This window comes from Tiliqua scincoides, chromosome 7 (assembly GCF_035046505.1).
Source record: "Tiliqua scincoides isolate rTilSci1 chromosome 7, rTilSci1.hap2, whole genome shotgun sequence".
Taxonomy (NCBI): domain Eukaryota; kingdom Metazoa; phylum Chordata; class Lepidosauria; order Squamata; family Scincidae; genus Tiliqua; species Tiliqua scincoides.
In genome coordinates, this window is record NC_089827.1 from 1,934,846 (window position 1) to 1,960,043 (window position 25,198).

At 45.2% G+C, this 25,198-nt stretch overlaps 1 protein-coding gene across 1 annotated transcript; it reads right to left on the minus strand.

The window, feature by feature from the left end:
• Positions 1 to 1,377: 1,377 nt before the first annotated feature.
• On the minus strand, positions 1,378 to 24,193 carry TTLL12 (tubulin tyrosine ligase like 12). The gene is made up of 14 exons (XM_066634087.1): positions 24,059 to 24,193; positions 16,363 to 16,538; positions 14,997 to 15,195; positions 12,966 to 13,125; positions 11,990 to 12,123; positions 10,709 to 10,785; positions 10,132 to 10,248; positions 9,834 to 10,028; positions 9,624 to 9,735; positions 8,281 to 8,432; positions 8,104 to 8,185; positions 5,083 to 5,151; positions 3,413 to 3,551; positions 1,378 to 2,775 (listed from the first exon to the last, which is right to left on the minus strand). The coding sequence occupies exons 1-14, from the start codon at positions 24,176 to 24,178 to the stop codon at positions 2,624 to 2,626; spliced, it is 1,884 nt and encodes a 627-aa protein (XP_066490184.1). The 5' UTR covers positions 24,179 to 24,193; the 3' UTR covers positions 1,378 to 2,623.
• Positions 24,194 to 25,198: the final 1,005 nt, after the last annotated feature.

A 25,198-nucleotide genomic window follows, 5' to 3' on the forward strand; every position in this document is an offset into this window, starting at 1 on the left:
ATTCATTTTAATAGGCAAATGAATTTATTAAAATAAAACTTCAGTAACATTGAGAAATTATAGGGTTGTTAATGATATGCTTGCTGTTATATTATCCTTAAGTCAAGAAGATACTACTTATATCCAAAAAGCTTGTCAGTGGTCAGTTGTGCTGGGGTGAGACATACAGTCTGTGGTTCTCACCTCTAGTCCTTTAAGAAGGCCCACCATAGTTGTGGTTGCAGATTTTCATTTCCTCATGCTTCACAGACCATGGCCAATAAGCCCCAATAGTTCTTACTGCAACACTAATCTCAGGAATTCATAATTTGTTTGGATTTCCATTCACTTAAAAAGCAAAAACTTAAAGTTTGAGAGAATATAAAAGGCTTTTTCCTGGTGGCCAGAAAAGAATGTAGATGCTAAGAAGCTGTTGATAAAATTCCAGAAAGAAGCTCCACAGCTGAGGAGGGCCTTTCCCAATCTAATAATGCCTGGAAAGATTCTCACCTGCATTATGTGTTACTTTACACAAAAAATTGTATGGTATATTTATTAGCATTAATATAGAGCAGGGGTGTCAAACTCATTTCATACCGAGGGCCGAATAGCATTCATGATGCCTGCTGAGGGCCAGAAGTGATGTCGTTAGGCAGGAAGTGATGTCATTAAACAACTCATAACAAAAAATAAGCACTTTTTCTCACTTAGGAATTCATTAGCTGCAAATGACAGAAGAAAAAATATGCAAATCTTGATCATACTTCAAGATATGGGAGAGCCCAACTTTCATGTGGGCTCCCCTTACAGTGATAACACCTCAGCACTGTTCAGTTGCTGAGAGCCTGAGGGCCAGATAAAATGCTTCCGTGGGCTGCATCCGGCCCCCGGGCCTTATGTTTGACACCCCTTATATAGAGGGCTCTCTATTCACAAAATTTCAACTTTATGTAAGCCTGGTCCAGGCCTCTGAAAGCAGTTCTTCCAGGTCTTCCCTCTTCCTCTGCAAAGGCTCTTTAAATGGGTTCCTTTAACATTTACAGAGCAAGAGGTAGGTGGGAGAGCAGCTCAGTCCACAGCAGACTGGAGGGAGATGGCGGATTCTGCTCTTCCCCCTCATTCTGGGGGAATGAGATTCTGGGATTCTGGCTGTACTTAAATAAGCTGGGGACTTGCTGTAGCAGCAGTAATGTGTCTTACTTGCTCTGTTGCTGCGTGAACTAGACCAGGGATTCTGACTTATGTAAGGTTTCTCCCAACAGAACACTCATAAGTCAATGAGTGCCTGTACTACCAATTCCTTCATTTTACTCAAAGAATTGCAAATATATCCCAATGTAATGATGCATTACGGCCCTACCAGTTGTAAATATAGGAAAAGACACTTGAGAATAGAAATCAAAATTGTACTAGACAAAATTTAATTAGCTGGACTCACACAGTTTTCTCTCCATACTGGAAAATTTCAGCATTATCCAGAAACTGTACAGAAACCTTCAACACCTGTTTTTCCAGAGGCAATAGAAAGTACACACCTAACAATGTTTCAGTTTCCAATTCTTGGGAGAATAAAAGAGGCTGGCGACAGAGTCTATCAATAAAAATTGGTACCTTGAGTTGTGCTAAAAACATCAGAAAGCAGGGGACACACAGTGTATGGCTGATGAAGTGCAAAGGCACTTTATCTGCCCTGCAGACAGGTGAACTCTCTTTGGACACGTTTGCAACATAGTGGACTTTGAATGCAGAGGATGTACCTGCTGCCTCAAGAACGATCTACTCTTCCAAATTCTTATAATAATTTTGCAACTCTTTGTGAAGTTTTGGGGGGTTAGAACAAACAAATTGAAGGATGAACTAACAAATGTAGTTGTAGCTCTTAAATTGTAGTCACTAAATTTTTTTTTTTTTTTAAAGATGTGCATCCAGCCAAAAGACTGGGTGGAGACCAAGTTCAGTTTGTTGGTCTGCCTTGCTTTCGTGCAAATGGCAAAACTGGAAAAAAAGTGGGGCTATCAGCATAGAACCTGCAGAGCCTTTTTGTTCTACAATTAATTGTTTGGAGAAATATACTGAAATTACAGGACTTCTTTGCTAAATCAAAGACAGTTGCTAGGACTTTACACTGACATTGTTTATTATGTTTAAGCTAAGTCTGCATGGCAGCGTAAGCCAGCTGTGACCTTGAAATAATTTGCTTCATATTCATTTATAAAACAAAGTATTTTAACAGGAGGAAAGATAATAGTATTGAGGAAATGAAAAGAGGCTCCATTACCTTCAATGCAATATATTATAAATGCAAAACACGTAGAGAAAAGCAATACAAACATGTCGTTGCAGCAAGCAAAACATCCTAAACAATGAGAAATGTCGCAGCAACCGATTTGCTATAGAAGTTCTATGATCTTCAGAATGCAGTAAAAATACACATAAAAAACTGATGATAAAGTGATTGAGCAGATATGGAGGGGGCGGGCGGGAGGAAAGCAGACAACTGCTTACAAGTACTTTAAATGCATTTTTTTTTGATACAGTAGATACTTGTCTTGATTGCCAGGATAGGGAAAAATCATTGCATAAGCAGCTCATAGAACTGAAATACATATCTCACTGTGTGAAGCACACATTAGCCAAGATGGCGCTAGACAATGGCGGTCACATGACAATCATTGGTCTCATCCAAGAAGAGGGTGCTGAAGACATCATTGAAGAAGCTTGGGTGGTATTTACAGGCTCTGTCGCAGTCAGGATTGAAATTCACTTCTAGGATCTGAGGCTGCATAAATGGCTTTCCTGGAATACAGGCAACAGAATAATAATTAAAAAAAAATAAAAACTTAAGTGCCTTTTTTGCAAGATGGCATGTCCCATCTCATGAAGACACTACTGTGTACACCCAGCATCTATGCAACAGCTCAGACTGCAGTCTGTAGCTCTGATGACAACCTGGTAAGGTAGGACATATTATCGTCATATTTTAAGGGTGGGTGAGAAGGTAAGAAGGGGGGAGAAGTCTGCCTTAGGTCAGTGGTCTTCAACCATTTTTCATGCTGCGACCTCAATAAATAAAGTATGAGACTGGGGACCAACTGCCAATCCCGCTCCCTCCTGGGACCCCGTCTGCCCCCACGGCCACCCACCCCCACCCCACCTGCCTTATTTCTCCCTAGCTCTTCTGACTTCACAACAACCCTGTGAGGTAGCAGCAGGAGCAGGGCTGGCCTTAGGAGCTGCAGGGCAAGGCAATGAGAAGAGGCTGTGCAGGACTATATCACGAGTGAACGGTGAAAAATACTTCTCATTAGCTACAGAAATCTAAATACGGCTACTAATAAAAGCCTCTGAAACCCTCACTGCAAGTTCTCAAGAGTTTGGATGAATTCTAAAAAATATGATTTACTAGACAGATATTTATGGATAAAGTCATTACCATCACTGGTTGTATCCCACTTCAGCATCAGGTCAACGGCATAAATGGCTCGTGAGGATGGATAATCACAAATACCAAGGGGTGCAGGTTTTGCACAAGCAGCTTGGAACAATTCAGCAAAGGCCTTAAAAATCTCTTTCTAAAGAACAAAGAAATAAATGCAGATGCACACAAACATGGGGCATTTCTCCCTCAAGAAGGCTAAAAGGAGATAACTAGAGAGGGATTCTGAAGGAGTCACCTTAGAGGGCATTTGTACCAGCACACAGGCTACACAGGGCTCCTCATCTCCTGTGATGGTGCAGCCAAAAGCAGAGCCTTTACACAGTTGTGTTTTTTGACATTTCACCTGTTTTAGCAAGTCACAAGGAACTGCCCAATACAGAGTGTTTCTAATCCAGCACCAGCTACACACAGGTTGGCAGCTGCTCCCCAAAGGCTCAGGCACAAATTACTGCCCAGCCCAGCCCAGCTCTCTAATATCCTTTTAACTGGTGATACAGGGGAGTACTATACTGCTCTGGACCAGGGTATCTTAGAGATCGCCTGCTCCCGTACAATCCGGCTCGCCCTCTCAGGTCATCAGAGAAGGCCTTTTTACAAGTGCCGCCGCCTAGGGAGGTACGTGGGGCGGCTGCAAGAAATAGGGCCTTCTCGGTAGTGGCACCAACGCTATGGAACTCCCTTCCCCTTGACTTAAGAATGGCTCCCTCTTTTGAGACCTTTCGGCAAGGCCTGAAGACCCTTCTGTTTAAACAGGCCTTCTGAGTTCTTGGCCTTTTAACATCTTTTTAACATCTTTTAATATTTTTTTTTTTACAGGCCTGATTCTTTTATGACTTGCTGCTGCTCTATGCTCTTTTTACCTTTTTTTTTACTCTGACTGCTGTTTTTAGTATGTGTTAATATGTTTTTATTTGTTTTTAAATTGTTTTTAATATGTTGTAAGCCGCCTTGAGTCCCTTCGGGGAGAAAGGCAGGGTAGAAATAAAGTTATTATTATTATTATTATTACCCAGGATTACATACTGCATGCAAGCAGGCGCTGTACCACTGAGCTGTGAGTCCTCCTCTACACTCAACACATTAGGCTGTTAATAGCAGGAGCATCTGAAGGAAGGTGGCATGATTTGAAGTTACCATCTGTCATCAACTACAAAACACTCCTGACAGGTCAATCCTGAACCCAGGATGCAATGGTGGGAATTTCCTAGAAATATGCCAGCAGTGAGCAGGGGGGCTGAACCTCTGAGGTCCTGCCAAGTCAGAGAACAATCACCCAGGCCAACACACATTTGGCTGTCTTAAAAGTAAGACCTCTTCCTGAGTATACTTGGGGTGCCGATTCAAAAAATGGCACCAGTTTTGTCCTATCAGATCTAGTTCTGGAGATACAGCATAGCCTCATTAGTGAAGGGGTCAAGCAGCTTGCTTGTGAGGAGGCCTATGCCATGGCTTCCTCATGAGGAAGCTGCATGAACCATTCACAGATGGCTATGCTGCATCTCCAAAATTAGAAACAACAGTTTCTAAAACTGATACCATTTTTGGAATCAGTACTCCAAATAGGTACAAAACCACCATAAAATTTTTAAAATGTTTCAATTTTGCTGGTCTGTGTAATTCTAAGAACATTTTGCCAAAAGATAAATACATAAAGAGAAACTTACTTCAACAGCTTTCCAAGAAAACTCCGGATTCTGCTTCTCAAAGAGGGGGATAAATTCATCGTAGTGGATCTGAGAATAAGACACCCTTAGATTAGCAACAGGTGGGACCTGCAACAAATCACTGTAGTGTAATCCCACCCCAACCCTTGTTCAGCTAGCCTGGAAGAGGAACCTTGCGGGGTGAGGAGAATTTTAGGGGGATATTATAAGCTGTTGACATGCTCAAGCCTCTTCTCTCTCCCCAACATCACTAAACAACACTATGGCCCCTTGAAACCTCCGAGCTCAGTCCTTGTTGGGCTGTCTGTAAAAACTGAAATCTCCAAAGAATAGTTTTCTGTACACCAGGGGAGTCTTCAAAGCACAGAGGAGAGTCTCTGAACCTTTTACGAGTCATGAACTCCTTTGAGAATCAGATAAATCTATGGATGCCCTCCCCAGAAAAATATATATATAGACACATGCACACACAAAAATTTTTGCACCCGGTTCCAGGCAAACCCCAGCCATACAGAAACCACTGCCTTCTTCCTTCTTCAGTGCCCAGATTAGGTTTTCCAATGCCTGCTGGAAGAGTGGGAGTCCAGGGGACGGGACAAAATGCAACAAAACATGTTCCAAGTGGATTTCTGCCCACTAACAGGAATTAGATTGCTTCCTTCCCCTGCATGCTTTGTCAAAGCCTGCAGGCAGTACCAAGGATCGCCTGCAGTATTGCTGGCTTTTAATAAGGTCTAGAAATCCAAGAACCCCCCGGAAGCACAAATCCAATCAACTTAATCGTGCTCCTCTGATGGAGACTGCGGTGCCATATGGAGAAGGAAGAGAATAAAACAGAAAGCTTCAGCCTGCACAGCACTGCTGCCTGCCTGCTGGACTCCTTCTCTTTCTACCACACTGCAGCCTTTTATAAGGCTTGGCCCTCTCTCCTCAGCCTCTGCTTCCTGAGTGGAAAGCCAGGCCTCTGACATTTCCTGCCTTATATAAAACGGTGAGTCAGAAGCCAGTCAGCAGCCCCCTTTGCTCTCCAGCACATTAGACAAGCTCTGCCAAACTTCGTCATCTACATTTTCAGGAACGTTTATGGATATCTTTCCAGCATTGGCATCACTAGGGTGGGTGCACGGGGGTGCGGACCGCACCAGGTGACGCACATGGGGGGGTGACACGCCCTGGGGGAGGACGCGCTAACATCGCAGGGTTAGGTGCTACCGCGTCATGCCGTACACCACTGGATGCGGAATGGCCGGCAGAGCACAATGCAAAAAACAGAATTCAAATCACTCCTTTCGTCCAAAGGTTTCCTTCCGGCCAAAAAACTGGAAGGAAAAAATGCATGGAGCCCTATGGAAAGTGAGCCACAGTGCGCGTTTATTCGCGACTAAGCGAACTTGCCATAGTCCGTTGGAAAGGGCAGGCTGAGAGGAATCCAACAGCACCAGAATGGTCCCGATCCAATGAATGCAGCCCCCAAAAAACAGCCGAGAAGCTCCCCCCTCCCAGCTGCGAGCCCGAAACGAAGCCACATGGTCACGTTTACTCGCGAGTAGGTGGACTTGCCTTAGTCAAGGCAGGCGGAGAGGCTCCAAGGATGTCAGAATGGTCCTCATCCAATGAGTGCAGCCCCCCCCCCAAAAACCGGAGAAGATAGTTCCTCCCTCCCAGTCTATGGAGCCTTATGGAAAGCAAAGCAGCCTCACAGTCGCGTTTACTCGCGAGCAGGCAGGCGTGCCTTGGCTGGTCGTCAGGCCAGGCAAAGGGAAATGTGAGGACACCAGAATGGTCCCTATCCGCTGGAGCTGCTCCAGAAGGCAGCCTCCCCCCCTTAAAAAGAACAAAAAAGAGACTTGAATGGTAAGGGGAAAGTTTTCTATTTTGCACTTGTAAAGCCAGGAGGGTCTTTGTATTGATATGCCTGAAATAGAAGAACCTTAAACTGGGCACTGGGGAGGGCTGAAGATCTCACTGATTCTTTTTGGGGGGTTGTTATTGCAGGCAGACTACAGAGTAAGCTTCATTCACCATTATGAGACTTACTCCAGAGTAGACATGCATAGGATTGGGCTCACAGGCTGCATTCCTACCCACACTTTCCTGAGAGTAAGCCCCATTGACCACTATGGGACTTACTGCAGAGTAGACATGCATAGGATTGGGCTCACAGGCTGAAATCCTACCCACACTTTCCTGAGAGTAAGTCCCATTGACCACAATAGGACTTACTTCAGAGTAGATTCACTTGGTGGAACAGGACTAGCTCAACCTTATTTCATTTTAATTATTTATTTTAATTTGCTTGATGATGTCACTTCTAGCCATGGCATCACTTCCAATGGATCCTGGACAGATTGTCATTCTAAAAAGTGGGTCCCAGTGCTAAAAGTTTGAGAACTGCTGCAATAAGGTGTTAGTAAGTTGACACAGGGTGGGTGTGTGTGTGTGTGTGTGTGTGTGTGTGTGAGAGAGAGAGAGAGACAGACAGACAGACAGACAGACAGACAGACAGACAGACAGACACTCTACAAGTTTTCAAAATCACTAAAATCAGAATTTGGAGGAATAACCCCATCACGTTATATATCATCAATGCGTAATTTCATGCAGAATGCAATGAAACAAACCACATTGAAATATCTGTGTTCTAAGGAAAGGTACAGCCAAAAAACCAGTGGGGGCAGGGCGATGGTACCTCACCATGCCCACCTGGAGTGTTGCCCCACCCACTACATGGGGTGATGCACAGGCCTCCTGCACCGGGTGACGCAAATCCTAGTGATGCCACTGCTTTCCAGTATCCTAAATTGGCTGGAGTTTTGTTTACCATGTTTGATTTATATCCAGCTATTTTAAAAATAAAAGAAGGGTTAATTTTGCATGCCGTCGAAATTACCCATGAGGATTTCTAATAGCTAAAAGCTATTCAAGTGAAGTTTTGGACCAGGAACAGAATATTCCAAGCAAGCACACTTAGGTCTGTTTCTTCAGATATCAAGGCCTCCTTTTCCTGTATAGTTTACTTACCTGTTTTAATGACACTCCTGGAGCATAATTCATGACAGTAAAATGCTTCTCATAATCATCCAGGTCATCGAGTGAAAAAGGCCTTAAGAAAGAAAAAGACAGTTAATTCTCCAAGCTCTCTGAAGTCCATAAATGTCACAAGTGAAACCCTGAATAGGCTAAGAAGTTGGTTATTACCTGTTTGAGAAGCGTAGCCAGAACACATCATAAGCATACAGCCTGAGTGGTTTAACTGATCGCAGCAGCAAAATGTAACGAATGTCGAATTTAACCAGGCCCACATCTTCGAGATGAAACAAGACTGGGTTCTCTATATATTTAGAGACCACCTGAAAGAAAGGAAAAAACCCATATTAAATCTTCAGAACATTCAATATGTGGGGCAGAGGAACAGAAAGTTATTTCAAGCACTTATGCCCCATTTTTCAGTTTAAAGGCTTGAAAAGTGGCCTATAATTTAAGACAAGGTATCCACATCAACAGAAACAAGTTCAAGAGCAAGGAATAAAGCAAGGCATGCAGACATTGGACAGTGAGAATGTCAAGCCACCATGTTTCAACTGGTGGGCCCTGCTTATCCATGGGATTGGCATCTGCGGATTTGAATATGAAAGCTGTGGAAACACTTTTTATAACTGCATTGCCACTGAATCATACAAAAAAGGGGGCAGTGTTTTGGGGGGCCTCTGAATCTGGCACATTCATACTCCCTCCCCCTCCATGAAACAGTATAAACCATGGAATTGTTTTTAAGGCCAGGGACCAGCCTTTGTGAGTCAGTGCCATTAAAACCTCTAATCACCTGTTGAAATAATGTTTCCAAATGCCACTTTGGGCATCACCACTTTCAGGTATCTGTTAGCATGGCTCAGATCTTCTCCTTTGTGTCTGTTAGAGCCTCCAGCTCATCTACAACCAACTCACAGTTGACAGCTGATAAGCAGGGTCTGATTACAGTTCTGGGAAGGTCATAGCTTTTTGCAGCATTTTCTCCCCAGGTTTCTAGATTTTTTGACCCTCTTATCTCCCAAAGTGTAGCAAATGCAACATTAGGCTCCATACCTTGTGGTGGCACTTAAAATTATTCTGGAGGCAGAGCTGTCATATGTTATGACCCTGAATACAAAAATTTAAAGGAAATGAAGAGATTTCACATTATTTCTAACCTGACTAAGAAATTTAATGACCAGCATGGGAGTAAACTCCTTCATGTTTATAGATGACATTTCCCAGCGAAACAGGGGACAGAGGGTGGCCTGAACAGCAGCAAATGGCCAGAACAAGCTTTATTACTGCCTTCAGTGCAAAAAAGCATGACAAGCAACCATTAGAAAGGACACTTTTAACATCTTTCTAATGCCACACAAAAGCTGCACTGCCGTGTAACGGTCACCACTATGAAATTTGGTTTGAGCCCTGCAAAAATGAGCTACACTACACAGATATTGAGCGCCTTCTAAAAAGAAGACACAAGAGTGTTGAATGAAGAGACACGTGGGCAATGTCTGCTTGCCACTGACCTTGGGGATGTTCTCTCTCTGCCGGATTATGTTGTTCAGGTTCTTGGTGATGTGGGTGTCCAGACTCCTTGCCAGGTTCCAGGGTTTGCATATCCAGTGGTTGTCTTCTCCCCTTCAGTAAAAGGATGAACAGCTAACTTCAACTGCCTGTATTGTGGCAGTCTCAAGTGTGGGCGTAACCAATTATTCCCCCCCCAGAAATGCACTCACCTCCTCTCACGCTGCTGAAAGTAACTGATGAACTGTGGCAATTCTGTACGAAGGTTAAAAGTACGAGGCAGCCATTTTGGCCCCTCTGAGCCTCCAACCCGCCTTGAGATTGACGCCAGACAATCCTTCACTGTCAAGAGATTTTCACATGGGAACTGATTCAGCATCACATGAGGCCTTTCTTCACTTAGCTTCCTACAAGAGACAGCAGGCGGTTAAAACAGAGAGGCTCTACCATGAAATAGGCATGTACTGGACAGGTAAGAAAAATTGCTACTTGCAGTGAAATGGCTGTAACCTGTAATCTTTGAAGTGAGAGAAGTTGTAGAGGATGTCTGCTTCTTGCTCAGAGTTTGTAAACTCAAAACGGGAATGAGTGAGATTCTGAAGGACCTGCTGAAGGTCTGTAAAAACTCTGGAGGACAGGAAAAAAAGAGCATCTCAGAAGGAAGGAAGGCTGAGATGATGGCAACACTCAAGTTCTTCAGAAATGTTTCTTTATTACTATGAACAATTTGCTCAGCAGGTCCATACACATGGCGCACTGCTAAACAGCTCCCTCCTCAACCCTACCAAGTAATACTAACATCACAACAGTAGCCAGATAGTCTCCCATTACAGCTGCTGTCTCAAGTATACCACTTTACCTTCATATACCATATCGGTACGGAATATTCATACCCTGGAATCTCTGTTGTGTTTCACATAAGTCACCCACCCAACATGAAAAGCTTAAGAGTCACTTATGATGCTCCTCCTATTCTGCTTCTGAATGCTCCAGAATTAAAGGAGTAGAGAGGCCCCTCTATCTCTTCAATCTTTAACTGCAACTACAGAAATGTGTTTACGGTAAAATAGATTTGGAAAATACGTACTTGAAGATTTTACTCTTGTCATACACAGGATGCTTTACTGAAATAGGGAGTTTCTCCTTGTTTTCATTTAAGATTGCCTGAAAAAAAAAACCCTAAAGTTATGGAGTTTCCTCAGTTATAAAGACACCACAAGTCATTGAGCCTGGTAAGAATAAGCTGCACCTTGAATCTACAGAGGTTTACTTGGAACTAAGTCCCACTGAATCCACACGGCTCAAGCCCAAGTAAATGTGCCATTAGATCATAGTCTTAGGGCACAATCCTAACCCCTTATGTCAGTGCTTTCCAGCCCTGGCACAGTGGTGCCAATGGGACGTGTGCTGCACCCTGCAGTTGGGTGTCACTCACGGAGGACTCCTCAAAGTAAGGGAATATTTGTTCTCTTACCTCAGAGCTGCATTGCCCTTATGTCAGTGCTGGAAAGCACTGACATAAGGGGTTAGGATTGCACCCTTAGATGCAGAAATTCCAAATGAGGTACAGAAGTTAGCAAATGCCCCCTTCCTTCGGATAAACTTTGTCATAAAAAATACACCTTGCTTACTATTTCTGATCTCCTAGTTAATCTTCTTTCAGTCAAGCTGTGTTGAGGCCACAGGCAACTGCATTTTACTTGGGACTATTTGGCACTTTTAAGAGTGTCTTGCATTTTGTGATCTCAAGAATCTTTACATGGACTTTCGAAGAAAACTTTCCAGAGGAAAACAATTTCTGATTATTTCAGAACCCCAAGGTTCTTGTCAGTTCACATCTGAAAACTCACAGAAATTTGATTTGCAGAAACTGGCAAACATTTTTAAAACCTAAAAAAATGCTTGCAATATTCACACCTTAGCAATGATTTCACTCTTGGAAAGAAAGAAATAAGAACCTTGTAGTATAAAAGCAGAGCTAAATTTCAACCCCCCCCCCCCTCAACAAAAAAATCACATTGGAGACTGAAAACACTTCAGGAGGGAGATCTACATGTTTAAATGCACTCCCATGTAAACTCTTTCCAAATACAGAAAATTGTTTGAGGGAGAAGGACAGAAACATGCGAAAACATCTCACAGCATGTGCTAGTTATTGAGATTTCTTTTTAAACATGGGGGAATAGACATGGAAGGGCATCCAGCAGGGCTCTTCTTATGTTAATGGAATTTCTTTTGCTCATGGAAGTACAAGCTGGGATCCAACCCAATGTGTGTAAGAGAGACAACTGCAGAATTAGTTGACCTCAAAGATAACATGTTCAAAACTTGTTTAAAGATCTGGTGGGTGAAGGATTACATGCTGTACCTGGTAGTGATCATCTGATGGCTCACTGGTAAAATGGTCAATATCCAGAACCTCTGCAGGTCGCCATGGCAACAGTCGGCACTTCCTGATTAAACGATCAGTCTCTCCATAGGCGAAGTCACGGGTCACTTCCTCTGTGACAAATCAAAATTGAAAATTTTCAAACTTGAAAAACAAACTGAGACACACATTTCTTTACACTAAGCATCAATACTGTCACATACATAAAACATGCAAAAATTGTTTTTGCTTTTATAAAAGTAACAATTTTAAAAGTTACAATGTGGTCGGTATCAATATCAACCCTCCCACTATCTGCCTCCCCAAGTGGCATTTTGCCATCAATATTTTTTTTTCAGTAATGAAAAGGTTTCATGTCACAATTTCTTAAACCACATAGGCCTGGTTAAATGAATACTTAAACCATGATCTACTGGTCTTAACCCTGGTTAGTTCCAAAATGCACTATACTGTGACTTAGCTTCCTGAACCTGCCACTTGCACACAAGATCAGTTTTATAACCTTTCAAATAGACAAACTCTCTTTATTGTGCTTTTTTATGCAGAAATAATGCTTACCCATGGCTAACACAAACCACACTTTCCCATTCTGATTCGCAGCCAATCCTTAACAATGGCTTACAGAGGAGGGCAAACCATGGTTTACCCTCCTCCCTCTGCTGGAGCAGCTGCTACCACCAAACAGGGAGATTGGGGTTGGCAATTATGAGTTGATTTAGATCTCTCTGAGAAATGCATAGTAAAACACTTTTCTGAGCATTTTCCACTTTTGCTCCCAGTTCCAAGCTGAATCACACCCAGGGCGCTTCGCCCCACCCCTGGACCACTGGAGAACAGCAAGTAGAGAGAAAATCCATTATTGCTGTTCTTGGATGCAGGACTGCATCAACTACTGACGGGATCCAGGATACCTTCTTTCCTATTCCAAGAATAGCCCCGATGCATGCACTCTTACCACCATTCTCAAGATCTCTCAAGGGCCAGAGGACAGTGTAAGCGATTTGCTGCGGCACATAAAACAGAGGAGCTGTTGCAAAAGTGGGCTCGTCCGAGTGTTGGATTCGCGATCCAAATTCATCCATAATGTACCAGACAGGAACCTTCTCCTCCGCAGTCTGTATAAGGAGAAGGAACTCTTCATCACAAGTCATAGAAACCGAACTATGGTGGGAATATGCACAAAAGAACCCCAGATGCCAAACAAGATGCTATTCTTTGGCCAATTAAAGAGTAGGTATTATTTGTCAAGTTCACACACACACACACACACACACACACACACACACACCTGCCCAGCTGCTCTGCTTAATCCACACTTCTTTCTCCAGCAATGCTCTGCAAATCCCTCTACAAAGAGATCTGTCATGCTACATCTCTCCCCTTTCAAGTACCACTTTCATGTGCCATCAGAACAGCGGCTGTGCATGGGAGCCGGGGGCTTGCCCCACAGCTGAGGTCTTGCCCTGAGCACTCCTTCCTTCTCCAACCCATGTCTTCTGCAGGTCTAGGCAGTTGCACAGCCACATCTTGTCCACGAGTGCATAAACGTCCCCACTATCTCCACCTCCAGAATGATTTTGCCAGGTAGGTCTGTGCCACATGGCTACTATGGCAACAGTGCCAACTACTGCTCACCATACTGTGAAGTTATCACTGATTGTAAAGTCCTGATTTAAACACATCACCCTTTTAGGAATACACATACGAGTGTCATTAATGTCATATGAATGTCAGGACCAATTCAAGGTGCTGGTATTGACCTTAAGGACCTTCACAGTTCAGGTTCAGGTTACCTAAGGGACCACTCTCTCCCATACATTCCAGCCCAATCTCCAAGGTCACCTGAAGGTGATCTCCTTCAAGCGCTACCTTTATCACAAGTCAGAGAGATGGCGGCACAAGGACGAGCCTTCTGTAGTAGTGCCACAACCACAGAATTCCCTATTGGGGGAACTAAGAACTACCCCTCCCTCACAGCTTTTTGGCAAGGGCTCAAAACGTTACTGTTTAGTCCTGAGTGTGTGACATGTTGTCTGTCTGCTCCTTGTGCATCTGTAAGCTCTTATTTTGTTTTTACTTATTACTGGGGCTGTATATATTGTGGTGTTTTTGTTTAAAGTTGTAAGCCATCTTGGGCTCTGCTCTGGCAAAGGAAAGGCGGGGTATAAACTTTTAAATAAATAAATTATAAGCCGCCTTGGTGCCCCATTGGGTGGTAGAATGGTGGGGTAAAAATTCATTAATAATAATAATAAGCATTATTCTCAAGCCAGGGTTCCCAAGTGTGCATTGTGGCCCTGTGTCACAATGTCCCTGGTGGCCCCTCCTAACTGTTTCTTCAGATGCTGCCATCTTGGATCTCATAAAACCTCACTAAATCCAAGATAGCAGCGCCTGATTGACCCAGGAAGAAGAAGCTGCAGGGGCATCATGACCTATGTAAGTTTGGGAACCCCTGCCTTAAGCTATAATGCAACCGTCAAGTATAGGAGTTTCCTATCTCACCCTCCCTCTCACAATAGGCGTATTCTCCCTAGGCTTACACAACTGACAGCCCAACCCTACTTAAAATCCCTCAGCTCAGGTTGAGGGAACATTTGTTCCGTTGCCCCTGAGTAAGCCCAGCATCTGCTATATTGCTGGCGCAGGCCCAAGTTGATCCATACAGGTGGATTGGGCCCAGGAAGGGGGATAGGATAACCAAGTGCAGGTGCCACCAATCCCACAGCTCTCCTGAGCCCAAACCCCTGCCCCCGTTGTCTGAACAGGATTGGGCCATAGAATAAATAAAGTGAACAGAACTTAATGTTAAGTGGAAAGGGAAAAGTTTCACAAAAAAATAATTAATCCCAGTACTTTGTAGTGTGGAAATGATGTCAGAAGATGACAATATTTTGAAGGTAATAATAATATTTAGAAATATTTGAAGGCATAATAATATTTAGAAATACCAGCAACAGTTTCAGCATTCCTATTAAGGTCGTACCCCATGAGACAGCTGATAGGTCTGGTTGTATTTCCACATTTCCTCCAGCACCTGACTGACGGCGCCCTCATCCGGTGCTTCTCCATGAAAGTCGATTCCCATCAGGTTGGCCATTCGGTGAAGCAAGCCGGGGACCTGCAGAAGCTGCTGTCGGGCATGTTCAAGGCGGTAGGTCCAGGCATGGTCGATAAGAAAAATGCTTGGAAGATAAGACAGACCAGGTGAGGACAAAATATAACACACAGATTAAAATATTAAGGCAGCGATCTAAGGGTTACCACTGTGCTTTTGTTAGCAAAGACCAGTGGTTTTCAACCAGTCCGTTCCGGCACATGGGCGTGGTGTGGAGTGTCTGCACGAGTGCTGAGGGCGTTTTGAGCACAGCAGTTGAAAGTAGTTGAAAAACTCTTCCAGGGTCTGCGGCTCTGTTTCTAGACCAACCATTTGTAGTAATGAACTGTCTGTCCGACTCTGTGTGTTGTGTTGCTGCTGTTTGTATCGTGTTTATAAAAAAAGAGCCATCACACACACACCCAGCCCGTCTCATCTCTTCACTCTGGCATTCACAAACTGAATTTCCTCCATCCATCCTTTTCCTAGACCTCCCCTTTGTGACTGGTCCCTTTAAAAACAGGAGAAGGTTAATCTAAACCTACACATGACAATTCTGATATGTTCCACTTCAGACTGTAGCTGTCAGGGCATATTATAGAATATTTCACATGCAAAAAAAAACAACACCAACCATTGCATGTAGGAAGTTAGCACACTGAAGAACAATATTGGGTATACAGTTCCTCTCCCTGATTTGCTGGTTTACTTCATTCAGGATGTTTTTTGGGATGGGAGATAATTCTAAAATATGACTCCTCACTTGCAACCTGAACAGAATTGCCAGCTCTCCAAGAATCAACATCCATCTCCAGGGGACAAGTGAAAGCAACTCAAGAGATTTTAAAGAGGGCCTCCAGGACAATCCAACATTATATCTGGATTCAAAAAATGATCTGGACAAGGAGACTAGCGAGATTTATTAAGGTTGAGTGTCTTTCAAGGACTTATTTGAAAAACCAACCGCAACTCTCAGCCATCTCCCATATACACGAAATTCTTTCTAGATAGGAAAGCTTTAACCAATTTCTGAAAAGACATGGCAGTTCTACAGAAAAGGACACAACCCCAGTGATGGGCTAAATTTGGTCACCACATGCCAAGCCACAGATTGAGAAACTCCTGAAATCAGACTTCTCCTGAAGATTTTAAAGCCCAAGAAGGAGGCATTCCTTCCATCATTTGACTGAATTAGCCAGAAAACTGGAGATGTGAACAGAAGACTCACATTTGAAGGATACGGGCAGCTGCTCACCTGTTTGAATTTGCTGCCTGAAGTCCACTTTCATTGGTGACAATCACTTTATAGCAAAGTTCGTTCCCAGGATTTGGTTTCTTACTCAGGCCTTCCTCTATTTCCTCATCGCCTCCTCCTTCCTCTTCTGCCTCCTCCACTTGCATGATCCCAAAATACTCACCGGCATCAAACACCTGCAATTGCAACCAAGAATACCATCAGCTGAAGCAGCAACACTCAGATCAAGCTCTGTACATAGAGCCTGATGGTTAAAGATCATTTTAAGTCAAGTAGCATCTATTGGTTCACCATCACCCATGACACTAAATTTGTTAACCTCTAAGATGCCAAAGGAGGGTTGCTTCTGTTGAAACAGCCCAACATGGCTACTCCTCTGTTTGCACCCTTTTTAAACCACTACAAAAATTCTGGTCACAGAAAACAACACAGTTTGTTTCAGACCATACAGGTCAAGTGTCAGATGTGGCAAATATTTGCCTAATTATTCTCAGGCCCTCACAGGGTGTCAGGACAGAGGGAGGGAACCATGTGGCATTGAGACTTTGAAAACACAGTTTTCAGGGTTTTTAGAGGATTCAAATGAGTTTTCAGAACACCTACTCTTGTTTCTGTGCTTGAAGCTCTTTGAGGGAAAACAAGCTTCGCAGCAACAAGTTTCCGGTACCCATCCAATTCAGTAACCGGTACCAGATGTTAAGAGCATTAGATGAATATGTGCCAGTAAGCAGACAAAGCAGAACAGAGCCATCACCAGGGCCTAACAAACAACCCTGGAAATTAACTAAGCAAGAATCTATAAAAATAATAATTGGAGGGGTGGAAAATGGAAAAAAGTCACATGCTTTTAAGTCTCGACCAAGTTCAAAAGGGCCAAGCAGCATTCCGGTATTCGCAGAGGGATACACATGCAGGCACAGTCAAGCTCAGCATCAGCGGTACGGCATCGCTTCCAAATTTAAGGGAGAGGGAATGTTGGGGGACACATGGTGACATCACACAATCACCTGCATCTTGGATACAGAAAAGGCAATATCCAAAAGGGCCATTTCCTTTGGAGTATCACTGACAGAATTGAAATGCACATCTTTCCCAAATGTGTTTCAACCTCACTGACCAACAAAGTTGGTACCAGCAGTGACATCTTTGTACACAAACATTTCACTGACAGAAGCTACAACTGTGACTGAGAAGACTTTAAACTGAAGGGAAGATATAACCCCCCCCCCCAACACACCAAGTGAAACTAACATTGAAAAATGAAACCCTTCTTTAAACAACATTTTTGGCAAATATCCGGCACTCAGCTATGGAGTGCCAATTAGAACCTGAGCTAGCCAATTTATTCATGGATTGATTTGAGCAACTGGAGATACTGAATACAAGTAATTCATTCAAGGAATGCATGGTCTTTTACAAAAATATTTAGTTGATGTACAGTGGGCCCTCTGTATCCTCGGGGGTTTCATTCCTGCATGGATACCAAAATCCACAGATGCTCAAGTCCACAGAGGTCACGCTGACAAAATACAGAAATTGCATACATGATCTAAAACATATGTAAACGGGCAGGTATGAGTGAGCGCCATAGAATGGCAGGTTACAAGATGAATGAGGCTACAGAAGGCTATGCAATTTTTAAAAATATATATTTTCAATCAGCAGTTGATTAAACCACAGACGTGCAGCCCGTGGTTACAGTGGGCCCGCTGAATTTATGGTATGAAAGGGCACTGACAGTTAGTGGACCAGTTAGGTTCCTCTATAAGTGGAAAACATATTAAATTTGATCTTGCACACAATGCACTTTTGGATGTGGAGATCAGAAATGAGAACCGACCCCCGATCTCGGATGCAGAGAGAAAACCAACATAAGCCCATTCTTTTCTGCAATACGAAAGCTCCAACACACAACATCAAAAAAGAAATATCCCATATTCTCAATATTTTAAAGCCAATGAAAATGTGAAAGAGTATGTTGGATTTCCTGAACAGCAGCGAAGAGAGCAAGGATATCACAACACAATACTAAAATGAGCATCGTAAAGCATGAATATCTGAGAACCAAACTCCTTATCAAAAGAACAGAGCCGGATAAAGTGGTGGTACCACTGACATACGATGGATATTCAAACAAGTGAAAAACGTAATTTGAGAGTATTGGCACACGCTTGAGGAGACTTCTGGCTGTATGAATGGCCCCTTATTTGTGCACAAGTGCCAGTGAAACCTAAAAGAATTTTTAACATACAGTAAATCAGGAGAAAAGCCCCAGTTTCAAGACAATTCTGAACGAAGCTGGATCAGAGACCAAATCTTTTGTGGAATGTGCAGTGTTTGTTCGAGCTGTGGGAAGACAAACAATTCTTCCTCCTCCCCTCTTTTTGAGAGAAGACAATACAAACTGAGTGTTGTGCAAACAAGCCCCTCCCTGCACATGGACTTTGCATGTGTGACAGAAGGGAGGGGCATATGTGCAACTCCTCCACTACACAAAGCCTACAACAGCTCAAACAAACATCTAAATTGGGCCTATACCAACTAGTTCCTGCATATGTTTCCATTCAGGAAGAGCTACACACTTTTCAGCATGTACTGATAGAACAGAAGATTAAAGAACTCTTAATTACTTGTATGATTTTAATTGATTGATTAAATGTGCACGTGACCAAAAGATAGTTTTCAAGAAAGACACATAGTGTGCAAGGGCCATTCCCTTTGCTAATTCTACTTTGCTTACACTCAGGAGGGGGAATTCCTCTTCTAAGGCGGACGCCTCCTACTAGTGGCTTTTAAAGTACTCATTAAATAATCCCCTCATCTGCTGGCTGAGTAATCAGGGCCCCTTTTAACCCACTTTTGCTCGACCCACAGATGTACACATTCAGTCCCTGTTGCGTATATGCAACGTTGGACAGAAATGGCTTAAAATAAAGTTTTAAAACTAATTTATCTAACGACACAAGGGTGCACACACTTTGAATCAGAAGTAATTCTGCAGGCTGGACTGAACCCAAGTCACCAGCTGCCTGTTTCTATTCTTGACCGATTGCAAACACCATTACACGGCAATCAACATTCAAACACTGCACACAGAACAACAGTGAGTTTGAAGGATACGGCTTCAGGATACACCAACTAAAAGCTTGTAAGCCCCAAACCACCAAGCCTCTCTTCTTCACCCTGCTGTGCCACCATCATTTTTGCGTGACTGATGTTCTGAACTGCCAAGTTTTCTAATGCAGTAAAGTGCTGTTTCTTCACACAGTACCAGCTAATTTGTCCCAGTTCCAACAAAAGATTCTCTGCCTCAACCACATATTCCAGATTCTGCCCAAATGGAAGAGACCTGGATATCCTTTGCTTCTTAAAGTTCTGGATAACTTTGCTTCTTAAAAATGCTTTTGCTAGAGTGTGTTTCTATCCCTTGCAACTATTGACAGATGCTTAGAGACACCCAGGCAATGAGCATGAGAGCCTTCTGGGTGGCACCTGGCTACTTGCTGCTGGAAACAGGTGGCTATCCTGGGATGAAATCTTGCCGAGAAGGAAAATAAGGTGGGCCAAGCAGAACTTGCAATGATGCAGTCAAGAGGTCGTACCCAACATCTCAGGACTACCACCTCCCAACAAGACCATACCCTAGCCAAATCCAACTTTTCTTATGACTTCACTTCTTCACTCCCCACCCTCTTTTTCCCTTCTGCCAATAAAATCTTTGCAAAACAGAAACACACAAAAGAATATAAAGAGATAATCTATGGCCCGATTCTGACTGAGACAGCAGTCCTGTGTCTGGATTGTACCACTTCAAACTGCAGGAAGGATCTCACAGGACTGAATGCACATGACTGAATGCTCTTCAGCTTTTATTAAGGAAAAAAAGTCTCATGTGAGTACACACACCTCTCTAGATGGGGACTGAACAGATGGGCACAAAAACACAGTGAGCTCTGGTGAGCTTTTAGCCTCACCCAAAGTAGCACAATGTCTCCACATAAAAACCTCCATGCAAATCTTTGGGCTCCCAGAATCCTCCCATCTTCTTTGCGCGTGCCTGCCTGATCATGCCTCTTTTTCAAAACGCCTCCCTGCTTTACAAGCTCACTGAACCTCATCCGTTACTGACTTAGTAGAAATGGATGCATTTATTCCAGTTTGGGTAGGTCTCACCCACTGGCCCCAGAAAAGAAAATGCCATAAAAATGTACAAGAGTTTGGTAGATTCTAATAATTCTACTCACAGTGAGTTTAAATTGAGGGACTCTTCAATATGCCCAGACCAAAGTCTTCATGAACCACTCTTGAGGTGCACTTTCGTGGAAGAGTCTGCAGAGTTGCCTGCTTCTCACAATGAGTTAAAAACCATAGTTGTGGTGAGAAGAAAGGGAGCAAGGTGATTGTCAACAGGTAGGCAACCTGATTATTATAGTAAAGAGCAAGGTGCCCCATATGGTTTTGAGCACACTAAGTAATAAATGGGAGACAAGAATGTTTAGCAAAATCTCTTAGGAGAACCATGATCTCCCAGGGCACATAAGAGATTCCTGTGACAGGCTGCAGAGGAGTACTTGTAGCAGCCTGTTGTGGCAAAAACAATGAAGAGGCTTAAAGACTTAACCGTGGTACCTTGATGCACCCAGCTGAATCTTCACTATTTCCTTTTGAGTGAAGGATTCCAGAGCCATTTCATGAACTGCTTTTCATACTTCCCTCAAGTTTGAAAAGCAGTGTGAGACGTTGCCTGGGAATCTGTTACTCAAAAACAAGCAGTCAAGGATTCTACTGGGCATCCCCAGGTACATCTCTGGATCCAAACCTCACTGATTTCTTTCAGCATGAGCCTTCCTGGGCTGCAGACCACCACATCTCTGTCTCAGCATGCATCAGGACCAACTGAATCATACCCAAAGCAGAGATATACCAGTATTACCTGCCTCCAAGGAGTTCAAGGATGTAATTGTGGATATCAAAAAAGCAAGCATTAGTATGATGTACTTATATGCTTAAAAATTCAGATTCCAGTTGTTAACAATGAGTTAATTTTCAATTCTAAAAATAGTGTCTCAGCTAGGAGAAATTTGGGAAACCAGGATTTCAAGCACCAGTCAATGCAGTTTATCCTCAAACTTACTTCTCACGAGTGGTACACTGCCCCAACTGCCTTCCCATAATTGTTAATGGGCTCTATATGCTTGCCCATGCAATGCGACATACATGGTTGCACAAGACTGCATTTACACAAGAAGCAATGGCTTCAACAGTATTGCTGCAATTCTGCAGCTCACCATACTGCTGCCCAGGTATGTTTGCCCAAGACTACCTTTAAGTGACTGCAAGCATCAGTGAGCTCCACAGAAACCACAGAGCTGGGATTCACCAACCCTGCATGCCTTAAATAAATGAAGTTATTTGTGCATGGAATGAGAGGCTAGTAATTATTCCAGGTGTCTTGATCTGGAATGCCAAGCTGGAGGTGTTCCCTGCATTTTTAAGGAGTTTCAAATGTATGACATTTGTGGGGGCTCTCCTGCAAATGCCACCACCAACTCGGGTTAGCAAGATGGCGGCACAAAGGACGGGCTTCTCTGTTCTGGTGCCACAGTTACGGAACTTCCAGGGAATTTAAGAACTATCCCCTTCCAGCTTTTCAGCAAGGCTAAACACTTTGTATCTGCTCAGGCGTTTCAGCAATGGTAGACCTCCTGTGCCTATACAGGTTGTACCTTGTTATCTACTGGGGTTCTGTTCCAGAATCCCTAGTGGATAAAAATAAAAAAAAATCAGTGGATACCAAATCAGTGGAAAAATAACTTTAAAGATCCACACCCAGGTTTTTTTGCTCCTCTATTCTTGCCCCAGAAAGTATTGGTATAGACAAGATACTGCATTCAACCACCAGATGGGGTGAATAATGGAATCTGAAGAAATAAATTGTAATTATTTTCAGCACAACGGTAGGAAATGGGATTTTGATGCTTCCCCCCCTTGTTATAAGTTATTTAAAAAGCAGGGGGAGAGTAACTGGCCCACCTTACCCCAGCACTGTTGGTTCTAGTGGCTGTCTGCTGGTATTCATTTGCATCTTTTTAGATTGTGAGCCCTTTTGGGACAGGGAGCCATTTAGTTATTTGATTTTTCTCTGTAAACTGCTTTGTGAACTTTTGGTTGAGAAGCGGTATATAAGTACTGTTGTTATATTTAAATAATATATATAATATATAACAATAATATATAATAGCGGTATATAAATACTGTTGTCATTATTTAAATAATAATAATAATAATAATAATAATTTAAAGGTGGACCTTGGTATCAGTGGTAAGTCAAATCAGTGGACACTGAGGTCCCACCTGTGTACTGCTTGATGTATATTGCTTACTCTCCCATAGGCAGTTCTTAGTCCTAGTTATATTGCTTGTTGGACTGAATTACTGGCACCAGCTGTTTTTAGTTATTGTAGGTTTGCAATCTTATTTTCCTGCAAAACACTAAAGCCTTGGCAAGGGAAAAGCAGAGCATAATTTTTTATAAATTCCAGAGGAGATTAAAAACCTGCTTAAATCAATGTTTTACCTGGTCCCTGCATGGCATTTTTCAGTTGTCAATGTAAGGTCCAGCCACGGAATGGTATGCAGTTATTGGGCAAATAATCAAGTGCCAACATGCAACCTCACTTAAAAGCCTCATCAGAATACAAGAAGCCGAACGCAAGCCGAGCATCAGCCAGCGACAGAGTTCAGTCGCCTACAGCAGTGTTTCTCCAGGTTTGTCCTCCACTGCACCACTCCACCTGGTCCACCCATTCAAAGCACCACTAGAAGCGATTATGTCACTGCCAGTTACTTCTGAGTCCGGAGGCAACATGCAGTACGACCAACACCAGTAAGAGGCTCGGGGAGGACAGGAAGGTTCTTCAAGAGTGGCAAAGCAGGCTTTGGAGCCAAGCCTCCTCCCGTTGTTTGTTGCACTGCGTTCCTGGCCTTGCTGCCGGGCGGCAGATGTGCTGTGAGTACCACCGGACACTGTCTCAAGTGGCACTGGTGGCACCCGCACCACTGGCTGAACACAGCGGTCTCCAGACCACCGTCCGCCACAGGGTTTGGGCAGGATAATCTGTCGGTAGGGCCGTTGGGTGATGCCAGCAGCGCAGTGCCAGCTGTCCCAAAACTGATGCTGCGCCTTGGGCACTGCGGAGCCTCATCGGAGTGAGACGGGGCGGGCTCCAGGCTGGCTGCAGCAGCCGCGCCAGGCCGGAATGGAGCCCTCTTCGCTGCCGGGCCCGCGGCTCCGGTCTCTGCCCCGCTGCAACCAGACCCCTGCCGGGACAACTGCCAGCCCTGCCTCCGGGCACCCTCGCCAACTCCCCAGCGCGGGCGCAGCCGCAGAGGGGGCTGCCTGGCGGCTGGAGAGCGGCGGGCCCGAGCTGGCCTCCGGAGCCCCAGGTTCGCGGTCCCTCCACGGAGCGGCTCGACCCCCCTCCAGCCCCGGGGGGCCCGCAGAGCCGCTCCGGGCGAAGCGCGCCCAGCCCGCCCCTCCGCGCGCCTGCCCAGCGCTGCCCGGTCTCCGGCGCCGGCCCGGGGCTTCCCGCGGCCGGGATCGGGGCCCGGCGAGCCTGCCGGTGCGCCCCCTCCCGCGGAGGAGGCGCGTGGGAAGCGGCCCCGGGGTGCTCCGCGGGGGGGGCGCAGCACCCACCTCGCCGTCCAGCTTGCGCCAGAGCGCCGGCCAGTAGCGCGCGGGCACGGCCGAGGCGCTCAGCGCCGCTCCCTGCAGCGCCGCGAAGGCCTCGTAGTCCGCGCAGCGCCCGCGCTCCATGCCCGCCTCCGCCGCGCCGCGGACTGCCGAGGAGGAGCCTGCGCGGGAAGCGCCTCCGCCTCGCCCCGCCTCGCCCCGCGGGGCTGCGCTTCGCAGCGGGGAGGCGCCAAGCCTGGCGGGCGGGGCGGCTCCGAAGGGAGGTGCCTCGCCCCGGCGGCGCAGCTGCAGGGGGCGGGCAGGCGGCCCCTCCCTCGGAGCCATTCCCGGCGGGGGGCTCCGCTCGCCCGCCCCGCTCCGGGAAGCGCCTCTTCGCCCAGTCCCCGCCGCGACGCCTCTGCTGGCCGCCGTTGCGGGGCACGGGCCTCCTGGGGGGGCGGGGGGCGGCAGCGCGCTCCGCTGCCTCTTGCGGGTGCGCCTGACCCGTCGCAGTGCGCTGAGGTTGCCCCACTGGGGAAGCTGCAGCAGGCAGGGAGGGTCTGCAGCAGCTCCGCTCTCTGGGCACAGGGCGCAATCCGGAGCCCTTCCAGCCCGGGCTTAAGGGCAGCGCAGCTCCCAGGGAAGGGGGCAAACCTCCCCTGACTCTGAGGAGGCCTCCGTGAGCGACACCCGACTGCAGGATGCGGCACACCTCCCGCTGGCACCGCTGTGAAAGCACTGACCTAAGGGGCTAGGACTGGGCCTGTAGGGGGAACGCTGTACCGGGTGCCACGCCTTGAGGGGTGTCTTAGAGGCCTCTGAGAGACACTTCCACAGAAGCACCTTTCAGCAGCTTCTTAGACACTCCTTCAAGGGGTAGCATCCAGGGCCTCAGAAGGACACCCCATCCCCTTCCCCCTCCTTGCCAGGCTCACTTGTCTGACATTAAGATAAACTGTTCGGTGGTGCCCCCATTCAAGTGGTGCCCAGAGCAGCTGCCTTCCCTTGTATATCCCACTTGGGGCGTTACGTGAAAATCCCCTTTTCCCTTCCAAGTTGTGTTTTTACATCTGGTTATGTATTTTGGACTAAAATGCAGGCCTAAAACTTCTCTTACAGGCCACAAAAGGAGTCAAATCATAAGCTCACTCATTTCTCATTTTT

Excerpts from the sequence above, each read along its gene's own strand:
- TTLL12 (XM_066634087.1), bottom strand. The coding sequence starts at position 24,178 with ATGGAGCGCGGGCGCTGCGCGGACTACGAGGCCTTCGCGGCGCTGCAG. Across the intron at positions 8,433-9,623 it reads AGAGAGAGAACATCCCCAAG|GTGGTCTCTAAATATATAGA; the intron begins GTCAGTGGCAAG and ends CCTTTCTTTCAG. Across the intron at positions 5,152-8,103 it reads CAGGAGTGTCATTAAAACAG|ATCCACTACGATGAATTTAT; the intron begins GTAAGTAAACTA and ends TCTTATTCTCAG.